Source organism: Lynx canadensis, chromosome C2 (assembly GCF_007474595.2).
Source record: "Lynx canadensis isolate LIC74 chromosome C2, mLynCan4.pri.v2, whole genome shotgun sequence".
NCBI classification, from domain to species: Eukaryota; Metazoa; Chordata; class Mammalia; order Carnivora; family Felidae; genus Lynx; species Lynx canadensis.
Window position 1 is genome coordinate 62,877,671 of NC_044311.2, and position 21,429 is coordinate 62,899,099.

The 21,429-nt window shown below is 40.6% G+C and overlaps 1 protein-coding gene across 1 annotated transcript; it reads right to left on the reverse strand.

The window, feature by feature from the left end:
- Positions 1-1,701: 1,701 nt before the first annotated feature.
- On the reverse strand, positions 1,702-20,488 carry LRRC34 (leucine rich repeat containing 34). The gene is made up of 11 exons (XM_030329256.1): positions 20,381-20,488; positions 15,689-15,809; positions 15,061-15,179; positions 14,896-14,960; positions 13,791-13,874; positions 9,757-9,885; positions 7,931-8,026; positions 4,975-5,129; positions 4,434-4,589; positions 3,326-3,452; positions 1,702-1,905 (listed from the first exon to the last, which is right to left on the reverse strand). The coding sequence occupies exons 1-11, from the start codon at positions 20,481-20,483 to the stop codon at positions 1,702-1,704; spliced, it is 1,359 nt and encodes a 452-aa protein (XP_030185116.1). The 5' UTR covers positions 20,484-20,488.
- Positions 20,489-21,429: the final 941 nt, after the last annotated feature.

Below are 21,429 nucleotides of genomic sequence, written 5' to 3' on the forward strand. Positions count from 1 at the left end.
ACAGAGAGGTCCCTTAACTTATTCTCATGTATTACTTTTTCTTTTTGCTGTTCAGCTTGGGTGTTTTCCATTATCCTGTCTTCCAGATCACTGATCAGATCTGTATCCTCTACTCCACTGATTTCCTATAGCCCATTTTTTTATTTTAGTTATTCTCTATCTCTGACTAGTTTTTAAATTTTATATCTCTGTGTTGAAGTTCTCCCTGAGTTCATCCATTCTTCTCTCAAGTCTGGTATCTTTATGGCCATTACCTTGAACTCCTTATCAGGCATATTGCCTACCTATTTCATTAGCTCTTATTTTGTGGTTTTGCCTTCTTTCATTTGAGACCTATTCCTGTCTCCTCATCTTGCCTGTTTCTGTGAATTAATTAGGTCAGCTCCTTCTCTTAGGTCTGGAAAGTAGTGTCCTTGTGTAGAAAGGGTCCTATGGTTCCCTGTAGCACAGTCCTCCCTGGGCACCAGAACCTGTTGTGGTTGATATGTGACTAATGCCGGCATGCTGGTTGGTGATGCTAGCCCGCTACCCAGCTGACTACAGTGATTATCCTCTAGTGTTGAGGATACACTGGTGGGCAGCGCTTATCCCCTGCACGACTAAGAAGCCCTGCTTCAGCCTCTACAGCATGTGGACAGCCTATCTGCAGTGATCTGCTTTGCTTGCTGTGGGCTTACTGGTGGGTCGGGCTTGCTTCCTATGTGGCTGGCTCTGAGACCTGGTTGTAGCAGCTGTGGGTTTGCTGGTAGGCCGGGCTAGCCTGTAGCCCAGCTGTCTAGAGTGAGCCTCTGTGACTGCTGCAGACACATCGACGGGTAGGGCTTTCTCAAACCTCTATAGCTAGCTGAGAAGTGCAGCTACAGCAACTGCAGGCGCACTGGTGTGTGGGGTTAGCTCCCTCCTCTCCAGAGCAAGAGTTGCTTTGGAGGGGTGCCTGCTGGCATGGGCAGTTTGGAGAGGGCAGGGCACACCATGCTAGGAAGGTAGGTTGAGAATGTCAGAACTGGCTTCCATAAGTGTTCGGCTGTCTAGGCTGGGAGGGGGCAGGGAAACTGGCAGCCACCAGCACTTTCCTTCCTGGAGAAAGCTACTAGATTTCCTGTAGATTCCTGCCCCTCCTGTATACATCCTCAAATGAGGCAACAAATCTCCCTCACATACACCCCAGGCACTTTTCAAACTGCTTTTTAGTTATTTAGTGTATTGGTTTTTAGAGGGTGGAGCCTTGGTTTCCTATAGCCCTCCAGCTCTCCTGGAGTTAAGCCCCACTGATGTTCAAAACTAGACAGTATGGAGACTGGTCTTCCTAGTGCAAGTCCCCAGGGCCATTGGTGTCCAGTGTGGGGTCGCTTCTCCTTGCCTGTGATGTCCTTCCCCTTTGTGGCTAGTCACTCCAGGGGTTTAGCTGTGGAAGATCTGTTCTGCCAGGCTTCAGGTTGTTTGCAGAGTGGAGCAGTTGCCTTGATATGTCCGTGGGATGAGGTGAATTCAGGGTTCTCCTGCTCTACCATCTTTGCTCTCCTGTAAAATTTCTTCTAAAAAATTCTATTACTCAGTTTTTCCACAATGGACAGTTAAAGTTTAATATATCTTTTACACATTTCAAGAAGTAGCTTGTTCTAATTTATGAATGAAAACTGTAGTAGGCCATAAAATGTTAACATAAGGCAAATAAGTGAAAATTATTTTAGAGCTTGTTTTTCATAGATCTGGACCTACTGGTACAAGAATAGAACCTGCATTAGATGACTGACTGCAAACTTCTCCATAAGTTGGCCTCCAGTAATAATGCTTTTTAAGGCCATTGGAGACTTCTGCAAGATACACATGTCCATCCACCACAAATGGCTCCACATCTGTATTGTCTGGTTTTAGACGGCCTGTTTGAATTAAGTCTGAATATGCCTGTGATTTTTAAAAAAAGAACAAACTATCATTAATAAAATAGGTTGTTCATTTATTGTAATTAAATTTCTATATTCAAATTAGCTGAACTGATTTTCAGTTTAAAATATTTTGAGTAAATTACTGAATTTTATTATTTTCCACATATAGATTTTTGTTCACTTAATTTCCCAATGAAATTAGAATCCTGCAAAATTTATTTCTAAGCTTGAAGGTATTTTTTGTCATTTTATGACTTCCAGAATTAACAGTTCTCAACTGTTACTGATTTTGTGGGCCAAAAGGTCCCATGGTCAAAATTCCTACAGGGGATCATAAATGAAGGACATAAGGAGTTGTATATGCCCTTGAAAATTTGATGGCCAGGGACCCATTTCTCAGAAAAATAATCAGATTTTGGCATCCAACTCTCTGGAGTTCATAAACTCCCTGAAGCTCATTTATAGTCTGAGGCTAAGAGACCATTTCCATATTATTAGATGGTGGCCTGGCTGGTAGCCCCATTCTTTTTTCATTGTAGAATTTTCTTTGTTTATCTCATGGATCATTACTGACAAGCTGGCTTGTCAGTAAGATTGTGTACAGAGATAGGCAGAAATGTAGACCGTAAAAGAAAACTTCAGTTGCTTTCTGCTTTATTCCAAGCTCACCTTAGTTTCTAGTGTGTAGAATATATTTTTCTAAAATCAAGATTTAAATAGTATGTTTTATTACTCGTTTTGGTGGTAGTTTTGGATAGCCTTTTTGCAAATTGAGATTTTTAGCATCTTCTTTCCAAATCAAAACTATTTGTTACTATGCTTTTTGTTTTGAAAGTAGTATCAAGGGCTGTATTTGCATAAGCAACTGTAGGTCTCCAAAACCATGTCTTGGTTTAATTATTGGGCAGCAGATTAGAGACTGTGCTGCATCAAATTTAGAATAAATCAACAATTGTGATTTTTAAAATGTTTTAACTTTGGAGGAGTTGGGACTGTGTCATTCATTGATCTTTATGTTAATATGTAGTATTTGAGATATTTTTGCTATTTCAACTACAGAACTCTGCAGTCATTTTTAGGGTTTATTTTTAAATGTATCAGAACTGCAGTGTCTTACTATATTTTGTAATCATTCTTCTAATATTTATTTTTGAGAGAGAGAGAGACCAAGCAAGTGAGCACGGGAAGGAGAGAGGGAGAGAGAGAATCCCAAGCAGGCTCCACTCTGGCAGTGCAGAGCCTGACACAGGGCTCCAACTCAACAAACTGAGATCATGACCTGAGCTGAAATCAAGAGTCAGACGCTTAACCCACTGAGCCACCCAGGTGCCCCAATATGTTACAATCATTTCTAAGGCCACCTGTAAATGTCTGATGTTATAGAGAAGACCCCAGAAAAAGCCTTCAGTGAAGAAGAAAGAAAACAAAACAAAACATACCACACATGTAGCTTCATCAAATTTGTTTCCCCAAATGTAGACATTAGAGAGTATGGGGTTTGTTTTCATGGACTGTGAAAGTGCAACAAGTCCTTCTCCCTTTATGTTGTTGTTGACTACTGACAACCTAGGGAGAAACAAGAAGTAATAACCCTGGAAACCAGTAAATAATTTCACAAAGAAGATGCGTAAGTTAGCCAACATTTATTACATTTCTTTCTAAGTTTGTTATTTTAAGAGAGGGGGAGATAGAGGATCCGAAGTAGGCTCTGCACTTACAGCAGAGAGCTCGATGCAGGGCTCGAACGCACGAAGCCTGACATGACCTGAGCCGAAGTTGGTCACTTACCCCACTGAGCCACCCAGGCACCCTTGTTGAATTTTATGCTGTAAAATCTTGGCATTACTCTTCAGCATCTGATGTAATCCTAAAATCCAAGAAACTTAGTTCTCTAATTGGATGCTTCATGTACCTAGTAGAGCTACCTACATTTTAGAATCAATAGGCTGTTTTATATCATTCAGTAAATGTTTGGGGTGGATTACAAATACACCCTTCAGGATTAAGTCATCCAAGTAGTATTTTTTTTATTTTTTAAGTCTTGGTCATATTGAATGATTGTGATTTTTCTATAGAATTCAGGGTAAATACTATAGGCAGTAAGAATTCTCTCAGTCTTGAATCGATCATAATTAGAATCAATATAATTTTTAATAGACATTACTTTTGGGGATGCCTGGGTGGCTCAGTTGGTTAAGTGGCCAACTTCGGCTCAGATCATGATCTCGTGGTTCGTGAGTTCGAGCCCCACGTCAGACTCTGTGCTAACAGCTCAGAGCCTGGAGCCTGCTTCAGATTTGTGTCTCCCTCTCCCTCTGCCCCCTCCCCTGCTCACACTCTGTGTGTGTCTCTCTCTCTCTCGCTCAAAAATAAACATTAAAAAAAAAAAAAAAGACATTACTTTTGAAAAAGAAATTGAAATGTTTAATATGTCAGTTTAGAAACTATTTTTATATTTCATCATGCATCTTGAGTTAAAGGGCTTGAGGTTAGTGTTTTAAAGGTTTAAATTTTTGTTATTTTGATTAAATATATAGTGATACTAACGCTTTAAGACTCCTGTTGTGTGAAGCAAGAGTTTCACTGAGATACTTTGCTCCTACATCTTCTATTCTGTTAAAAGAAAGATCTATTACTTCCAGAGTAGTATTGCTTTTCAGTACGTCAGCCAAACACACCATTCCATCACGAGTTATTTTATTGCTGGGAAAGGAAAAATACATGTTACATTTGAAAATATGAAGTACTCTTCTTTTATTCATAGAGATTAACAGGCCTCAGAATTGTTATATAGAACAGTACTTTCTCATTCACTAAAAGATTTTAATCACTCAATTTCCCAAAAAGTTAATGAAAATTTGCTATAAAATGTTACTTTCATTCTGGATTACTCGTGATTAAATTGCTCATTCACGTTGTAGGAGATACAATATCAGTATAAGCTAAATACTAAGACCTAGGATAAAAAGTTGACAACAATGGTTGCATTTTCTGATCTTTGGAATTAGTATCTAACGGCATATCCTATGTACTGTAATGTTTACATAGATTATTCCCAGGACTTCTGGATTAATGTATTATCACTTACCAGCTCACATCAAGGTAGCGTAGGCTTCTATTCAGATACAGTGCATCGCATAATTGTTTTATTCCACAGTTTTTCATATTATGCTTACACACGTGTAGTGCAACAAGGCAGTGATTTTCTTTCAACATGTGGCCTAGATGAACTGTGGACTCTTCCTAAAAATAGGTAAAATCATTTTCTAAAATACAATTTTGAAGCTGTACCTGTTTATTCCAAACATATGCTAAGTTATTTAAATTAGCTTTTAAAAAAATATCAAGGCTATTAGTCTGTAATTTTCATTTGTTTTGGCTTGGCTTTTAAGAAAAATCATTTTTGCCACAAATGATACCTTATTTTAAAAATAGACAGTAGGCACTTGCAAGGTACAGTGACTAAGTGATGTAAAGTAAAAGAGGCTGGTTTTAAAAAGGCATAATCCTAAACAATCATTCCAGGTGGGAAAAAAAAAAAAAAAACTGGTCCCATGACGTATTGAGCATATTAAGCCCCCTTATTGTTGTCCTCTTGGTCTCTAAATTTTTCTTACACCCTCCATATGTTCCTGAACTTTTCTCTTGATTCCTACTCTTCATAGTCTTTAGACAAAATACACATTTCCCAATGTTGATTCTATTTAAAAACACTCATTAATCCTGTGATATCTAGTTCTTCCCTTTTATAATCGTCCCAAATTTCTAAATATGTTTTACTCTTCTAGTCACTGGAAGACTTAATTTTTAATTCCAAAATCTAGCTGCTTCCAGGCAAAAGGTATATAGCCTCAATGAGGATTTGAATACCAAGCACTTTAAATTTTTAAGAGTCAGAGTCTTGAAATGAATGGGTCAGAGTATTTTATGGTAAGAAGTCCTCTTGCTTGATTGCTGTATTTATAAGAAGTTTTACAGTCATTGGAAATGCTGAATACAAACATGGATAACTATGCTCAAATTACGTACTTCTACATAATACTCTGAGAAAAACCTACTTTGAGAAAAACTTTAAAATTTACACGAGACCACGTGGCAATAGCAGATAGTACATGAGTTTTATAATAAAAGTATACGAGCTTTATAATAAAAGTATACGAGCTTTATAATAAAACTGTCCAGGGGTGCCTGGGTGGCTCAGTCGATAAAGCGTCTGACTCTTGATTTCGGCTCAGGTCACGATCTCACAGTTCATGAGTTCAAGCCCCACAACGGGCTCTCTGCATACAGTGCAGAGCCCGCTTGGGATCTCTCTCTCCCCTCTCTCTGCCCCTTCCCTGTTTGCGTGCGCTCTCTTGCTCTCAAAATACCCTTAAAACTGTCCAGATATTTGCATTATACTAGCTGTATGACTTTGAGCAAATTATTTCATCTAGCTGAGTCTCAGTTTCCTTTCCTGTAAAACAGATAAAATTCTACTTCCCTCATAGAATTAAATTAACAAAAAAGTACGTGGCCCCAAATAAGTGTTCTATAGAACACTGCAAAGCATTTATTATTATTCAGTGTTCTGTAATCCTGTATCTTATTTAAATTATTGCTGACACTGAAATAGATACACCCAAAGGAAGCTATAGTTTAGGATCTTAACAAATGCAAACTGATCACTTACGGGGACAAATATTGCTCTGCATGGTGCCTGAAACAGAGGACATGATACATATTTGTGTTTTATGCTTTGCATTTTTTTTAGGTCAAGAAATTCGGTCGAGTGACCACCCTTATTAAGGGACGGAACTAGAATCAGAAATAGTAAAGAGTTTTTAGGTCAATTCGCTGAGTTTGACAATTTGCCTAAGATGATGCCTACCATCAGTATCTTTCCAAGCTCCCCAGATAAATGGAATTCATTAAATGGAACAGGTTTGCAGGCTTATGTTTGGGAACAGCACAGTATGAGGAAGCACATGAGGATTCTACTCCACAGCCACTGAAGAAACTAGTGCTCACAGGGAGAGAGAGGGTGGTGGCTGCCTTAGAGAGGAATAGAAAGGCTAGAGTTTGGCTAAACTCTCAGCACCAGGCTGAGAGCAAGGGCTTGGACCTGAAAAAGGCCTTTGGGCTTTTCATAATTCTCAGATGTGGGAATGACGACAACACTCGACACACAAGAGGAATCGTGCTTCTGATGTGATTTCATATAGTTTAACACACTTATTTCTTTGAGGCTTTAATCCAGAAAATTTTGATTTAGCCTTCATAGGTCACATCCTCAATCTGAGAACCTTCTCTGCCACTTCTAAAAGAATGTTAAAGGAATAAGGAGAAGCCTTGACAGCAGGTACCATGTTTTCCCTCATCTTGTCTCCAGTAGGTAGCTTACCTATAGGATCAAGTCCAGACTTCCCAGGCTGCTATTCACTCACATTCTGCCATTATTACTCATAATTTTAAAAGTGGTTTAGTGATACCAATATAACAGACAACAAAACAATTTACACTGAGCTTTTATAATCCAGCCTTTAAAACTTGAATCATTTGGGGGCACCTGGGTGGCTCAGTAGGTTAAGCATCCGACTTCAGCTTAGGTCATGATCTCACGGTTTGTGGGTGAGATCACACATGGGGCTCTGTGCTGACAGCTCAGAGCCTGGAACCTGCTTTGGATTGTGTGTCTTCCTCTCTCCCTGCCCCTCCCCCACTTGTTCTCTCTCTCTCTCTCTCTCTCTCTCTCAAAAATAAACATTAAAAATTAAAAAAAAAATAAAACTTTAATCATTTGTTTTTGTCTGAACTACTTTGCCTCTCTACAGGTTTACTCACTGTTAATCTGAGTTTACAAGAAAAAAAAAAACATGTTTACTGCTTAAATAAGCAACATCTAAAATCATGACTCAATTTTTCTTCAAGTAAGCTTTTGTTTGTAAATGCAGTTAATTCTAAAAATATAATGCATTCATGAACCTTGACATAACCTTCAATAAATAGTACCTTCGTTTTATTCACATATAATAATATTAGCTGTCATCACTTTGAATACATACCTGTTCACCATACAGTATAGGTCGGTTTAGGTATATTCCCTTAATTGTTTGGTTTTGAGTTAGGACTGTAGCAAATGCTATCACACTTTGCATTCCCTAAAAACAATAAATTCATTAAGGAAACTGACAACATATTTAACGTCCCTATTTCAAAATCAGTAATCTGGATTCAGTTAAATAAGTTGTATTTTGAATTGTAAACCTTGCGTGGTCAAATTCAGAAATGAATGATCACTGTGTTCTTTTCTCCCTGGCCTAAAATCTGTAACATGATGGGGAGTTCTGAAAGTTTCACAGTCCATTTCCTAGGATGTTTACCTCCAGGTTTGCTCCTAAGTCCTCAAGGTACTGTGTGTTGCAGACAGACCTCAGATACATAGATACACACGTGGGTCCCAGCTAGCACTCTGCACTACTGAGAACACTGCAAGTGTTATGCATACTTGAACCCTCTGTGTGAGTTGTGGCAAAGATTTACTAATCCATTTTTCACAGCTTCCACAGGCCTCCCTCTTTACCTTATTGGAAGGGCCTAATTCTTCCCCATTTCTGTGATGGACGCCACCGACCACACCCAGGTGTTACACCAGAAAACCTGGGCTTCCTTGCACTCCGCCACTCCACTCACCCTCCCATCCAATTAATCAGTAAGTCTTAAGAGATTCTGTCTCCAAAAGATGTCTCGAATTAGCCCATCTAGGTGCCACCACCCCAACCCCAGTCCTTATCGTCACCTGGACTACTGTAGTAACTTCCTAAATGGTCTGTGAGCTTCCTCTGTCACTCTCTAATTCCCCAACAGAGAAACCAGAGATCTTTTTAAAGGACCAATCAGATAACATCACTTCTCAAAGCCTTTCCATGACACATATTTATAACAATCCCCTCTTCCCCTGATGTATGACCTGCAACCCATACAACATTGCTGGATCTGGCCTCTGCAAACCTCCGCCTTCATTTGGAGATACTCTTAACTCCCTCATCTACTCTGGCTTTTGAGTTCTTAAAACCTGCGGAGTCAGTATTTCATTACTCATGTACCTCATGATTTTTGCTATATTTGGGTGTCAGTTTTATTATTTACTTAATAGTTTTCCATTAAATCAATTCACTTTTTCCATCTTATTTTAAAACTGCCACTACTATAAATGGAAAACCTTAAAATAAGTAAATTCCTCAAAATAAGCATCTGTAAAAATAAATACATGAGTATTAAAATCGCCTCAGTCTGTATTAGTAATGCCACCCATACAACACTTGGGGCAGCACTATCTTAGAGTCTGTATGTGTTGGACCCCTGACTTGAATGTTCTGCCATGGATGCTTTCCAAGGCAGTTTTTCCTCATCCTTCATGACCAAGCGTTACCTCCTCAGACATTAGAAATTACCCTATCCTGAAGATTACCTCCTACTTGGCAATCTTTGTAGCACTTTTCTCTTTATTGATGTTTTCCCAACTGGAATATAAGCTTTCTAATGAAGTAGCATTTTTTTTAATAAGAAACAACAATAACGACAGAAAACACCACCATCTTTTTTCTCAAAAGATCCCATATAGGTTAAGAAGGGTTATAGATGGAAGCCTACGAAGAATTTTATTCTAAGTATTCCTCTATAATAAATACAATCTGATTTTATTAATAGCACTATTATGCCTAATAGTATAAAAAAAGAAGAAAAAAAATCCTTTTTCTCTGATGTTAGGGGAAAGCTTAATCATTCATAAGATGGTCATTTAGCTGGTCTCTTTAACAATTACCTATCCTGGTTTCCAGGGAGAATGACGCAGTACCTAGGCGATATTTCTTATAACCATTTTACTCACCAGATCACAGTCACCCAGATCTAATTTTTCTAAGGATGAATTAATTTGCAGCATTGCAGCAAAAAACATTCCACCTTTATTTTCAATCTTGTTTCCAGTCATTCTTAGGTATTTCAGAGTTGTATTCTTCTGAAAAGGAAAAGAACCAAAACTTCGTTAAATTTTAGTCCACAGAATTCTTGTTTGATTACATGAGTTAGGAGACTATATTACTAGTTGTAGACTCATCAGTTTTTCATGAAGACAGAAGAGGATACACTCCTTAAAGGTACCGTTCAGCTACTCATAACTGATAAAAATCTAGCTTAATTTTTTAGTGGAGAGAATGCCCAGGAAACAGATGCCCAAGAATGCCCAGGAAACAGATGCCCAAGAATGCCCAGTAAGTGAAGCAGATTTTAATAAATTTTCCTTTCACTGGGAAATCTATAAGTTTGTTTTCTAACAAAATTATGCCACTTTTTTTTTGAGGTGAAATTCACATAACCCAAAGTTAACCATTTTAAAGTGTACGATTCACTGGCTTTTAATAAATTCACAGTGTTACACGGCCATCACATAGCTAGTTCCAAAGTATTTTTATTACCTCCTCAAAAGGAGACACTATACCCATTAAGTACTCATTCCATATTCTCCCTGTATCACTTCTAAAGGAATATAATTTCTCAAACATTTGCAAAGTTTAACTCCTCTCATTCCACTCTTTTGACAATTCTTTCACAAATAAAACTACAAACATTTCAATATGCTGATGAGTAAATATCAGAAGACATGTAAGTGCAAATAGTTACATTTAAAGTTAATCCAAACCCCTTAAGAGCAGGAAGAAGGCAAGGAGGTCTACTGTTAACACTTCTATTTAATATTGTACTGGAGATTCTAGACCAAGCAATTAGGCAAGGAAAAGAAACAAAAAAGGCATCCAGATTGGAAAAGAAGTAAAACCATCTCTGCATATAATGTGATCTTATTTATGGAAAATCCAAAGGAATCCACCAAAAAAGCTGTTAGAACTAGTGAGTTCAGTGAGACTGCAGGGCAAAAGACCAATTGTGTGTATGTGTGTGTGTGTGTGTGTGTGTGTTTAATCGTATTTCTACACACTAGCAATGAACAAACCAAAACTGAAATTAAGGTTATCCCATTTACAATAGCATCAAAAAGAATAAAACGTTAGGAATAAATTTAGCAAAAGCAAGACTTGTACGTTAAAAACAAAGCACTGTTGAAGGAAATGAAAAACCTAAATAAATGGAAACCCTTCCCATGTTCGTGGATCAGAAGACTTAATACTGTTAAGATGGCAATACTCCCCAAACTGATCTAAAGACTGAAAGCAATTCCTCTCAAAAATCCTTGTTTTTCTTGCAGAACTTGATAAACTGATCTTAAATTTCGTACAGAAATGCAAGGGACCAGCACATCTTGAAAGGACCCATGCTTCTTGACTTCAGAACTGGCTACAAACTACAGTAATCAAGATAGTGTGGGACTGGCATAAGGATCAAAATACAGGTTAATAGAATGAAGAATAGAGAAATAAGCCATTTATAATTGATCGAGAAAATTAATGGGGAAGAACAGTCTTAAATAGTATTGGGACAACTGGATATCCACATGCAGAAGAATGAGGTTAGACTCCCACGTCACATCATATACAAAAATTGACTCAAGATGGATCAAATAACTAAATGAAAGAGCTAAAACAAAACTATTAGAAGAATACGCAAGTGTAAATCTTCATGACTTCGAGTTAAGCAAAGCCTTCTTAGATATAACAACAAAAGCACAAACAACAAAAGAAAAAATAAATCGAACTTTATCAAAATTAAATAATTTTGTGCTTCAAAGGACAGACACCATTAAGGAAGTGAAAAGGCAACCTAAAGTACAGAATGAGAGAAAACATTTGCAACTCATGTATCTGATAAGGGACTTACATCCAGAACATGTAAAGAACTCTCACAGTTTATAAATTTTTTTTTTTTTAACGTTTGAGACAGAGAGAGACAGAGCATGAACGGGGGAGGGGCAGAGAGAGAGGGAGACACAGAACCGGAAGCAGGCTCCAGGCTCTGAGCCATCAGCCCAGAGCCCGACGCGGGGCTCGAACTCACGGACCGCGAGATCCTAACCTGAGCTGAAGTTGGACGCTCAACAACTGAGCCACCCAGGCGCCCCAGAACTCTCACAGTTTAAAAAGACAACTAAAAACCATTTAAAAATGGGCACTGAATAGACGTTTCTCCAAAGAATGGCACATGCAAAGATGCTCAACATCATTATTTATGAGGGAAATGCGAATCAAAACCACAAAACCTCTTCATATCCACCAGGATGGCTAAAATCAAGACAGTAACAAGTGCTGGTGAGGATGTAGAGAAATTAAAACACTCCACATTGCTGGTGGAATCGTAAAAAGGGACAGCCACTTTGGAAAACAGTTTGGCAGTTTCTCAAGATGTTGAACACCATTACCAAATGATCTAGAGTTTCACTCCTAGGTATATACCCAAGAATATGGAAAACCTATGCACACAAAAATGTGCAAATATTGGGGCGCCTGGGTGGCTCAGTCGGTTAAGCGGCCGACTTCGGCTCAGGTCATGATCCCGCGGTCCGTGAGTTTGAGCCCCGCGTCAGGCTCTGTGCTGACAGCTCAGAGCCTGGAGCCTGTTTCAGATCTGTGTCTCCCTCTCTTTCTGACCCTCCCCCGTTCATGCTCTGTCTCTCTCTGTCTCAAAAATAAATAAATGTTAGGGGCGCCTAGGTGGCTCAGTCGGTTAAGCATCTGACTTCAACTCAGGTCATGATCTCTCGGTCCGTGAGTTCAAGCCCCGCGTCGGGCTCTGTGCTGACCGCCCAGAGCCTGGAGCCTGTTTCAGATTCTGTGTCTCCCTCTCTCTCTGACCCTCCCCCATTCATGCTCTGTCTCTCTCTGTCTCAAAAATAAATAAATGTTTAAAAAAAAAAAATAAATAAATAAATAAATAAATAAACGTTAAAAAAAATTTTTTAAATAAAAAATTTAAAAAAATGTGCAAATATTCACATTATATATAATTCACATTATTATAGACAAAAAGTGGAAACCCAAATGTCCTTTAACTGATAGATGAACAAAATAGGATATATCCAAACCATGGAATATTATTGGGCAATAAGAAGGAATGAAGTATGTTACAATATGGATGAACACTCACTGGGGAGTGAAAGAAGCATGGAGAAGGGTTGCTAATGGCTTTGCGACATCTTTGGGGGATGAAAAGTTCTAAAAATAGGCAGTGATGGTTGCACAATTCTGAATACACAAAGACCCACAGAGCTGAACACCTTAAAGGTAAATTTTTATGGAAAAAAGTAAATTTTTATGTATGTGAATTATACCTCAATAGAGCTGTTTATTTTTAGGGGTACCTGGGTGGCTCAGTCAGTTAAGTGTCTGATTCTTGGTTTTGGCTCAGGTCATCATCTCACGGTTCATGGGTTTGATCCCCACATCAGGCTCTATGCTGGCAATGTGGAGCCTGCTTGGGATTCTCTCTCTTTCCCTTCCTCTTTGTCCCTCTCCTGCTCGCTCACTCTCTCAAAATAAATAAATAATCATTTTTTTAAAACTGAGTTAAAAAGTGCTTGTAATATTACATTTTAATACATCGAAGTACAATAAAAGTACACATTTGCATAATAATGTAAGTTCACAGTGATATTTTATTACGTTGATTACAAGCTATCAGAAGTTAAAATTCCCAGGGGTGCCTGGGTGGCGCAGTCGGTTAAGCGTCCGACTTCAGCCAGGTCACGATCTCGCGGTCCGGGAGTTCGAGCCCCGCGTCAGGCTCTGGGCTGATGGCTCAGAGCCTGGAGTCTGTTTCCAATTCTGTGTCTCCCTCTCTCTCTGCCCCTCCCCCGTTCATGCTCTGTCTCTCTCTGTCCCAAAAATAAATAAACGTTGAAAAAAAAAAATTAAAAAAAAAAAAAAAAAAGTTAAAATTCCCAAAGAAAATGTTGGTTTAAGGTATATAAATGCTTACATGTAGTGCTTTAGCAATCAATTCTCCACCTTCGGGCCCAATATCATTAAACATAAGATTTAAATAAATGAGTTTATGTTGTTTCTATAATAAGGAGAGAAAAGAAACTATTATTAGGAATGCAATTATTAGGAAACAAATCAATCTAGGAGCTGCTTTATTTAAATAAAAGTATTCACCTCCAAAGAAAATCTTTGCAACATAGAAAATCTGTAAGTCCAGCACAAGAAACTACCATTAAGGGCCGGGGAGGGGGTGGAGATTACCATTCTCATTTAAACATAACTGCAATATAAATGAAAGAAAAAGACCACATTCTTTTTTGATCAATGATTCAAAGTACGAATGTGCTTACAAAGTATGAGTGTACAAGTTTGCAAAAGAGGACTCAGGAGCTCTAGGTACCAGTAGTCTACTGATAAATACACAGGTGGGTTTTCAGTGTATTTCAAGTGTTATAAATATACTGCAAGGTCAGGACCTGGACATTTTGCAAAACTGTCACTTTGTGGGTGTGCCACGAGACTAGGTGGTTTCACTGTAAACAGAACATTTTGATGACTTTTGTAGCATTTTTGTAATTGTTGAGAATAAATTTAGTTTATATTCTTTTTTAATCTTCACTCTGTCCTTACGTTGTGTGCTATCTCATGGATAGGAGAATTTTAAAATCACTTTTAAGCTCATTGGAAACATGTTTAGCAGTTGAATTGGGACAAGTAAGAACTTAAAAAGCGAATTCAAGAGAGGTAGTGAGTAAGTGATATATGCTGCCTTAAACATTTTAACTGAAAAAACAGACACACATATTTGCCAATCGTCTTGAGGTTGGAACAAGGGCCTTTTCTTAAAGTACACCTATCTGATTGGTGGACCACACGTTTTTTGTTTTGTTTTGTTTTTTTGACCACACTGTATTTCTTAAATAAAATGCAACCATAATGCAGCACTTCAGCCTGGGCAGTTCCAAAGTGAAGTCTGTAATAAAGGGTTAACTTAGCAGGCTTAGGGTACTCAAATTCTGCACATTCCAAAGAAAGAACTGGTTCTTAACTGACTCCTGGGAGAAAACAAAAAGAACTGAGAACATGTTGCAGTAAAATACCTGAAGCAGTCTTGCAGCATAGTATGCACCAACATCACTCATGAGGTTATATCTAACATCCAAACCTGGAGAACACAGATGAATAGAGGCAGATATTCCTTATAATGAATAATTAAAATCAGGAAAATGAAAGCAAGAGGCAACGATTCTTAAGGAAGCATATACCATTAATATATGGATTCTTCTTTAAAATTCTGGAAAGAATCCAAAAATCTTCACCTGTTATTCTTTCTACTGGCATTAAGCGACTGTTACCAGGAATGTTTAATGTGATTCCTTCCAATCTGTTAAAATACAAAAAAGAAATCCAGTAAAGAAATAAAAGCACTTTTTCCCTCGTGTGTAAATAGTAACGTCATGAATAGCATTTACTGAAACCAAGTATGTGTCACAATATAGATTTACAGCAAGTAACTTAAGAGGGCTGAATATTCTACAGATTTTACAGACACTTTTATATTATAGAATTTTTCTCACACACACACAAAACAATGTATCTCCACTTGACAGATAATGACATCAAAGACTTAAACGATTTTCATAAATAAATCCAGCCCACAGGAGTTCAGCACAAATCTGGAGCCGAGAGCCACTGGTCTCGTGTTCGTCCCCATATACTCCACTGCCTCTGGGACTAACGCTGTCCATCATTTACCTCTCTAAATCAAAAAGTACGTCCATTTTAAAGAGGATTTGCAAGTGGCTTTAAACAAATCACTCAGTATTCCAGGATTTTCACACAGATGATTATCAATGAATATTACTTATGTAATCAAGTATTTGTCTTCCTTACCCCTTTTCAATTTCTTCATCCACTTCCTGGAGTAGATGCCATACAAAGGAATTAATTTTCCTGGACTTTTCCATACATAGATTATAATAATCTTCCTGGAGACTGCCAATAATTTCTGGAACTTTTGAAAAAGTAGTGCATTACTCTTCACAATGTGAATTATACCGGGACCTTTCCCTTTCCCTCTACACCCTCCCCCTGCCCCCCGCAAAAAAAAAAAAAAAAAAAAAAAAAAAAAAAAAATTACACTTCTTCCAAAGATACGAATGTGTATGTGAATAGAGTCAGGGGTAAGGAAGAAAAGGAGATGGGGTTAAGAGCAAGAGGGGGAAAATAGAAGGAATCGAGGCGAATGAAAATGCCATTCGAACAAGAGCCATAGAAGCCCCCACTGAGGGTAGGCAGACACTAACTGGGAAGCGACACAAAGGGAGAACTACAGGCCTGGTAGCTGAGGAAAAGGATATTCATAGAAATTAAATATTTTGTCCAAAACCATACAGCTAATGAGGGCAGAGTATAAAAACTGACTCCAAAGCCTCTTTCCGCTCTGCCACCTTAGGTTAGGATGACTCACACTTTATCATGACTTCAGATAAAGACAATTCTATCAGAGAATCTAAACTTTAAAAAGATCTGAAAAATCACCACGTCCCATAGGCTTCTTGGATACCCTCTCTACCATGCAGGTTGATGCATCTTTGAATAGAGCTGTCAGTTCCTCCTTACACTAAGTGGAGGCCTGGCTCATAGCAGCTCTTCACCTACCCTAGCCTTCCATGTCCTCTATTTTTTTTTTTTTAAAGTTTATTTTGAGAGAGAAGGAACCAGTGGGGAGGGGCAGAAGCGTGGGGACAGAGGATCCAAAGCAGGCTCTGTGCTGACAGCAGCGAGCCTGATGTGGGACTCGAACCCACAAACTGTGGGATCATGACCTGAGCCCAATTTGGACACTTGAGCCACCCAGACACCCTCTTTTCCTCTTTCTAAAGATTGATTTTGCTCTGTTCAGCCCTTAACAAAGAAGACTGAAACAAAGCAGGAGTTGAACTCTCTCCTTTGTTACACCTGCTGCTTTCCTTAAAGGTCTTAGTTTTTCATATTAACTTAAAAGGATCTTTTGCCAGACCCACGCCTTCCAGGGTGGAAACTATGCTGTCACTCTCCTTAGAAGCACATGCCACTATCTTTGTTTTCTGTCCTATCTTTTGTGTAAGTCTCTTGAAAAAAAAAAAAAATCTGTGCTCAGAGATCTCACGACTCAACCAACCTAGTGTCTTCAGAGCCAGCCTCTTTGAGTCTCTGCATCTCAACAGATGTTCTTTGCTGAGATTTTTGCTGAGTAGATTTCTACATTATATGAACCCAAGAGTTTACTAAACAAATTGGCAAAACAAGATTTAAGATGAGGAACGTTGTATTAAAAAGGAAAGCAGTAAACTTTTCTTAACAGTTTTTAAGAATAAGCTTTAAAGGGTCACTTGGGTGGCCCCGTCGGTTGAGCGTCCGACTTCAGCTCAGGTCACGATCTCATGGTCTGTGAGTTCGAGCCCTGCATCAGGCTCTGTGCTGACAGCTCAGAGCCTGGAGCCTGCTTCGGATTCTGTGCCCTCTCTCTCTCTGCTCCTCCCCTGTTCATGCTCTGTCTCTGTCTCAAAAATAAATAAAAACATTAAAAAAAAAAGAATAAGCTTTAAAGGGGCACTTGGGTGGCTCAGTCGGTTGAGCATGCGACTTCAGCTTGGGTCACGATCTCATGGTTTGTGAGTTCGAGTCCCACGTTGGGCTCTGTGCTGACAGCTCGGTATTGTCTCCCTCTCTCTCTGCCCCTAACCCACTCACATTCTGTCTCTGTCTCTCCCAAAAATAAATAAACATTAAAAAAAATTTTTTTAAATAATAAGCTTTAACAAAAATTAACCCACTTATTCCAGACAACTTGGAAATTTCAGTATAAAAAAAATAAACATTTATCAGCAATCCCACTGCCAAAGAACCATTATAACTGAGGCCTGTGGGTATTTCCTCCCAAATGTTTTTCTCACATATGTACTTATTAGTATTTTTAAACAAAATTGGAATATTTCAGTACAGTTCCAGATCTTTTAACATTATGTTGTGAGTTTTCCCATGTCATTCTCTGAAATTTTTTTATGTCAACAGAATTTCCTCTCTTGCGTGTGGATGTACCTAAGAAATCCTTCACTTACTTTAGGAAGTTTTCATGTATTTAAACAACATTTTAGCACAATATCTCCCAAATTGTGCTCTTTAGAATACTAATCTATGAAATGATCAAAGATACTCTGGGGCACCTGGGTGGTGCAGTCAGTTGGGCATCTGACTTTGGCTTAGGTCATGATCTCACGGTTCTTGAGTTCAAGCCCCACATCAGGCTCACTGCTGTCAGTGCAGAGCCCGCTTGGATCCTCTGTCCCCCTCTCCCTGTACCCCTACCCTGCACGCTCTCTTTCAAAACTAAACATTTTTTAAAAAAGATGTTCTAAGTAGAATAGATTTTATTGTCAGATAAGCTTGGGAAGCGCTGCAGTAAACAAAGCTAAACAGACCCCTATCTGTATAACACTTCTCTGGACATTAAAAACACTCAAGAGTGTAAGAGTCTTTAAATTATTGAGCCTGGAGAGAAGGAAGAATAAAAATACTCCATCTCCCAGACTTATGTGACCAGGGTTCACATGGAATTCAATCTACAAAATGCTACTTTAGCATTCTCGACAGGAAACATAGCAAACAGATCTCAAACACATTTACTTGTTGGAGCTGGACTCCCACTGGGCTTGTTTCCTCCCTTCTACTACCTTCCTTGTTTTGTTTTTTAAATTTGAACAATTATTTTTGAGAGAAACAGACGGACAGACAACGCGAACGGGGGGAGGGACAGACAGAGAGGGAGACACAGAATCTGAAGCAGGCTCCAGGCTCCGAGCTGTCTGCCCAGAGCCTGACACGGGGCTCGAACTCACAAACCATGAGATCATGACCTGAGCTGAAGTCGGACCCTCAACCAACTGAGCCACCCAGGAGCCCCATCCTTGGTGTTAGAAGACTACCGTGAGAATCTCTGAGGCTCAGTGCCTGCCTTCAGCTGGCCACAGCACACGCAGGACATGCAGGAGAAATGCGTCAGACTTAGAAATCCTGTTTCTTTGAAAGAAGGAGGGAATCTTAAGCTATACGCTAAATATAGCTAAAGAAAGTTATACGAAAAATTCTTATTACCCGACTGTGGATTTAAAGTGTTTAAAAGTTTCTGGTATATTTTTCTGTTATGCTCTCTTTCATTTAAAATTCACCTAAGTACTGTATGTCGGGATTTTATGGCATCAGTAATTTATTTCCTGTATTCATATTCACGGAAAATAATAAGTCAGTGTTCCAATTGTAAAGCTAAGACTAGGAATACCAGTTACACAAGAAAATGTCAAAGTCTAACCCAAATGTCATTTTTAATCCATGCCAAAGTCTTATATTCCAAATATTTTCCACCTAGGAGCACTTTTTAAAAATTCTATATTAAAAAAAAAAGTGGGCAGGGGCTCAGTTTGGAGGTGGTCCCCTATCCCCTCCTACACTGGCACCACCCAAGTACTGGGGAAATCCAAGGGTTGGGAGTGAGTCAGAGTAAGTGCCTATCCAGGATCAGCTGTGTGACTTTGAACAAGTACAAGTTATTTAAATTCTCCCATCTTAAACTTCCTCTTATGCTAGAGGCAGAGCTAGACGCCCATCTCACAGATGCAGTAAGGAATAGGTAAAGCTTCTAGCACAGTTCCATATCTACAAGCACACAACCCTTTAAAACAAGCATCCAGGGGCCCCTGGGTGGTCTGACTTAGCTCAGGTTATGACCTCACTACTCATGAGTTGAAGCCCCACATGACCTCTGTGCTGACAGGTCAGAGCCTGGAGCCCGCTTTAGGATTCTGTCTCCCTCTCTCTCTGCCCCTCGCCTGCTCGTTCTCATTCACTCTCTCACAAATAAACATTTAAAAATATATTTAAAAAGACAAACAAAAACAAGCATCCAAAATGGAAACAGTGAGGAATACCTGGGTGGCTGAGTCAGTTAAGCAACCCATTCCTGATTTCTGCTCAGATCATGAGCTCATGGTTCTTGGGTTTGAGTCCTGCAATAGGGGTCCTACTGAGCCTGTTGGGATTCTCTCTCTCTTTCTCTCTCTCCCCCTTTCTCCCTCTCTGCCCCTCCCCTGCTACCTGCTCTCCCTCAAAAATAAATCTAAAAAAAATGGACAGGATGGCAGGAGGAGGGGTGTGCAGACCATACTCGAGACCCTCTTGCCCACCTAGGCCCCGCTTTCTGGAGCTTGCACACAAAAAAGGGCCCAAGAGGAGCACCTACACACCCTTCCCTGAGACGGGAGAGCAAATCAATAGACACACCTCCCCCAGGACAACCTATCAAGTGAAGGGCAGACCCTCGGGGAGGAAGGGGGCGGATCGTGGGGCTCCCCTCCCACCCATATGTGGGGGCCCCCCGAAGTTCTGGCCGCAGCTGGGGTTCCCAGGGGCACCCTCCTGCCAAGCCGCCTCAGGCCGGCAGCCTGCTCGGAGGAAAGGGCTGGTGCGAGCAAGCCCGCGCGGCTGGGGTAGCGCCCCTCGCCCGCTCCACCTGGCCAGGCAGGCGCCGAAGGACACCCTATTTCTTACCGCTCCTGTCGGCCGGGGCCCAGGACGTAGTAGGGATTGTAGTGGGAGCGGGAGGGGGAGACGGGGACTTGGCCCGGGCCGCCACCTTCCCACCGCCCCGCATCTCCCTTTCCGCCCCCAGAGCCGCGGTGGAGTTGTCATGACGACCGCGCGCATGCGCCTGCCCAGTCCCGGGACTCCTGCCAGCTGCACCAGGGCTCGGGTGACCGCCGGACCCTGAACGCCACCTCCAGCCCGCTGCGCATCCATTACCCACTTGGGCCCTTGAGGCCTGTCTGGGCAGGCGGTGACCGCCAATGCTATGGAGGCTCGTCGGTCACCCCCGCCTGGCTTCGGGTCACCTTGCCCTGGGTTAAAAACACAGACGGAGGGTGCTCCGATTCCTTTGCAGGGAGAAGTTCTTGAGGTTTAGCGGGCACAGCTGATAGGCTGGGGGCCAGGGCTACAATGACGATTGTGACACAGTCCCCTCCCCAAAGCGTGCACATACCTGCGGGGGGCCAAGTACAGAAGAACGTGGTAGCACCAGGACAGATAAGGTCCGGAGCTAAGGAAGCTGAAAGGGGTACGTAGATCAGTCTTGTGTTGGGGCGGGGGTATCAGGGAGGGCTTTTTGTCGGAGGTGACTCTCTGACCGGCCCCAGGGAACCCGTCCCAGGTGCTGGAGACACACAGGTACTTGGGGCTGCCTAGATGAGTGGGGGGGGGGGGGGAGGCGGGCAGGGCCAGATCCACACGGAGCCCTGCGCATCCTCTGAGAAGCACAGCTGATAGGGGGCAAGGTGCTGGGAGCCCACAGATAGGAAACAGCTGGTGGAGGGTGGATTTGACAGGATCTAGGGGAGACTCTGAAGCAGCCTCAGTAGCCCAACAGAGATAGGGCCTCAGCCGAGGCTGGACTCAGTGAAAGGAGGAGATGGGGACAAAACCCAGCAAGAGGTACAGGGTAGCATGCTCAGGATTTGGTACTTGGATGTGGGAGAGAGAAAAAGAGGAAGGAGGAAAGGAAAGGTCTTCTGTTTGGGGTTAACCATAGACTGCAGAGGAAG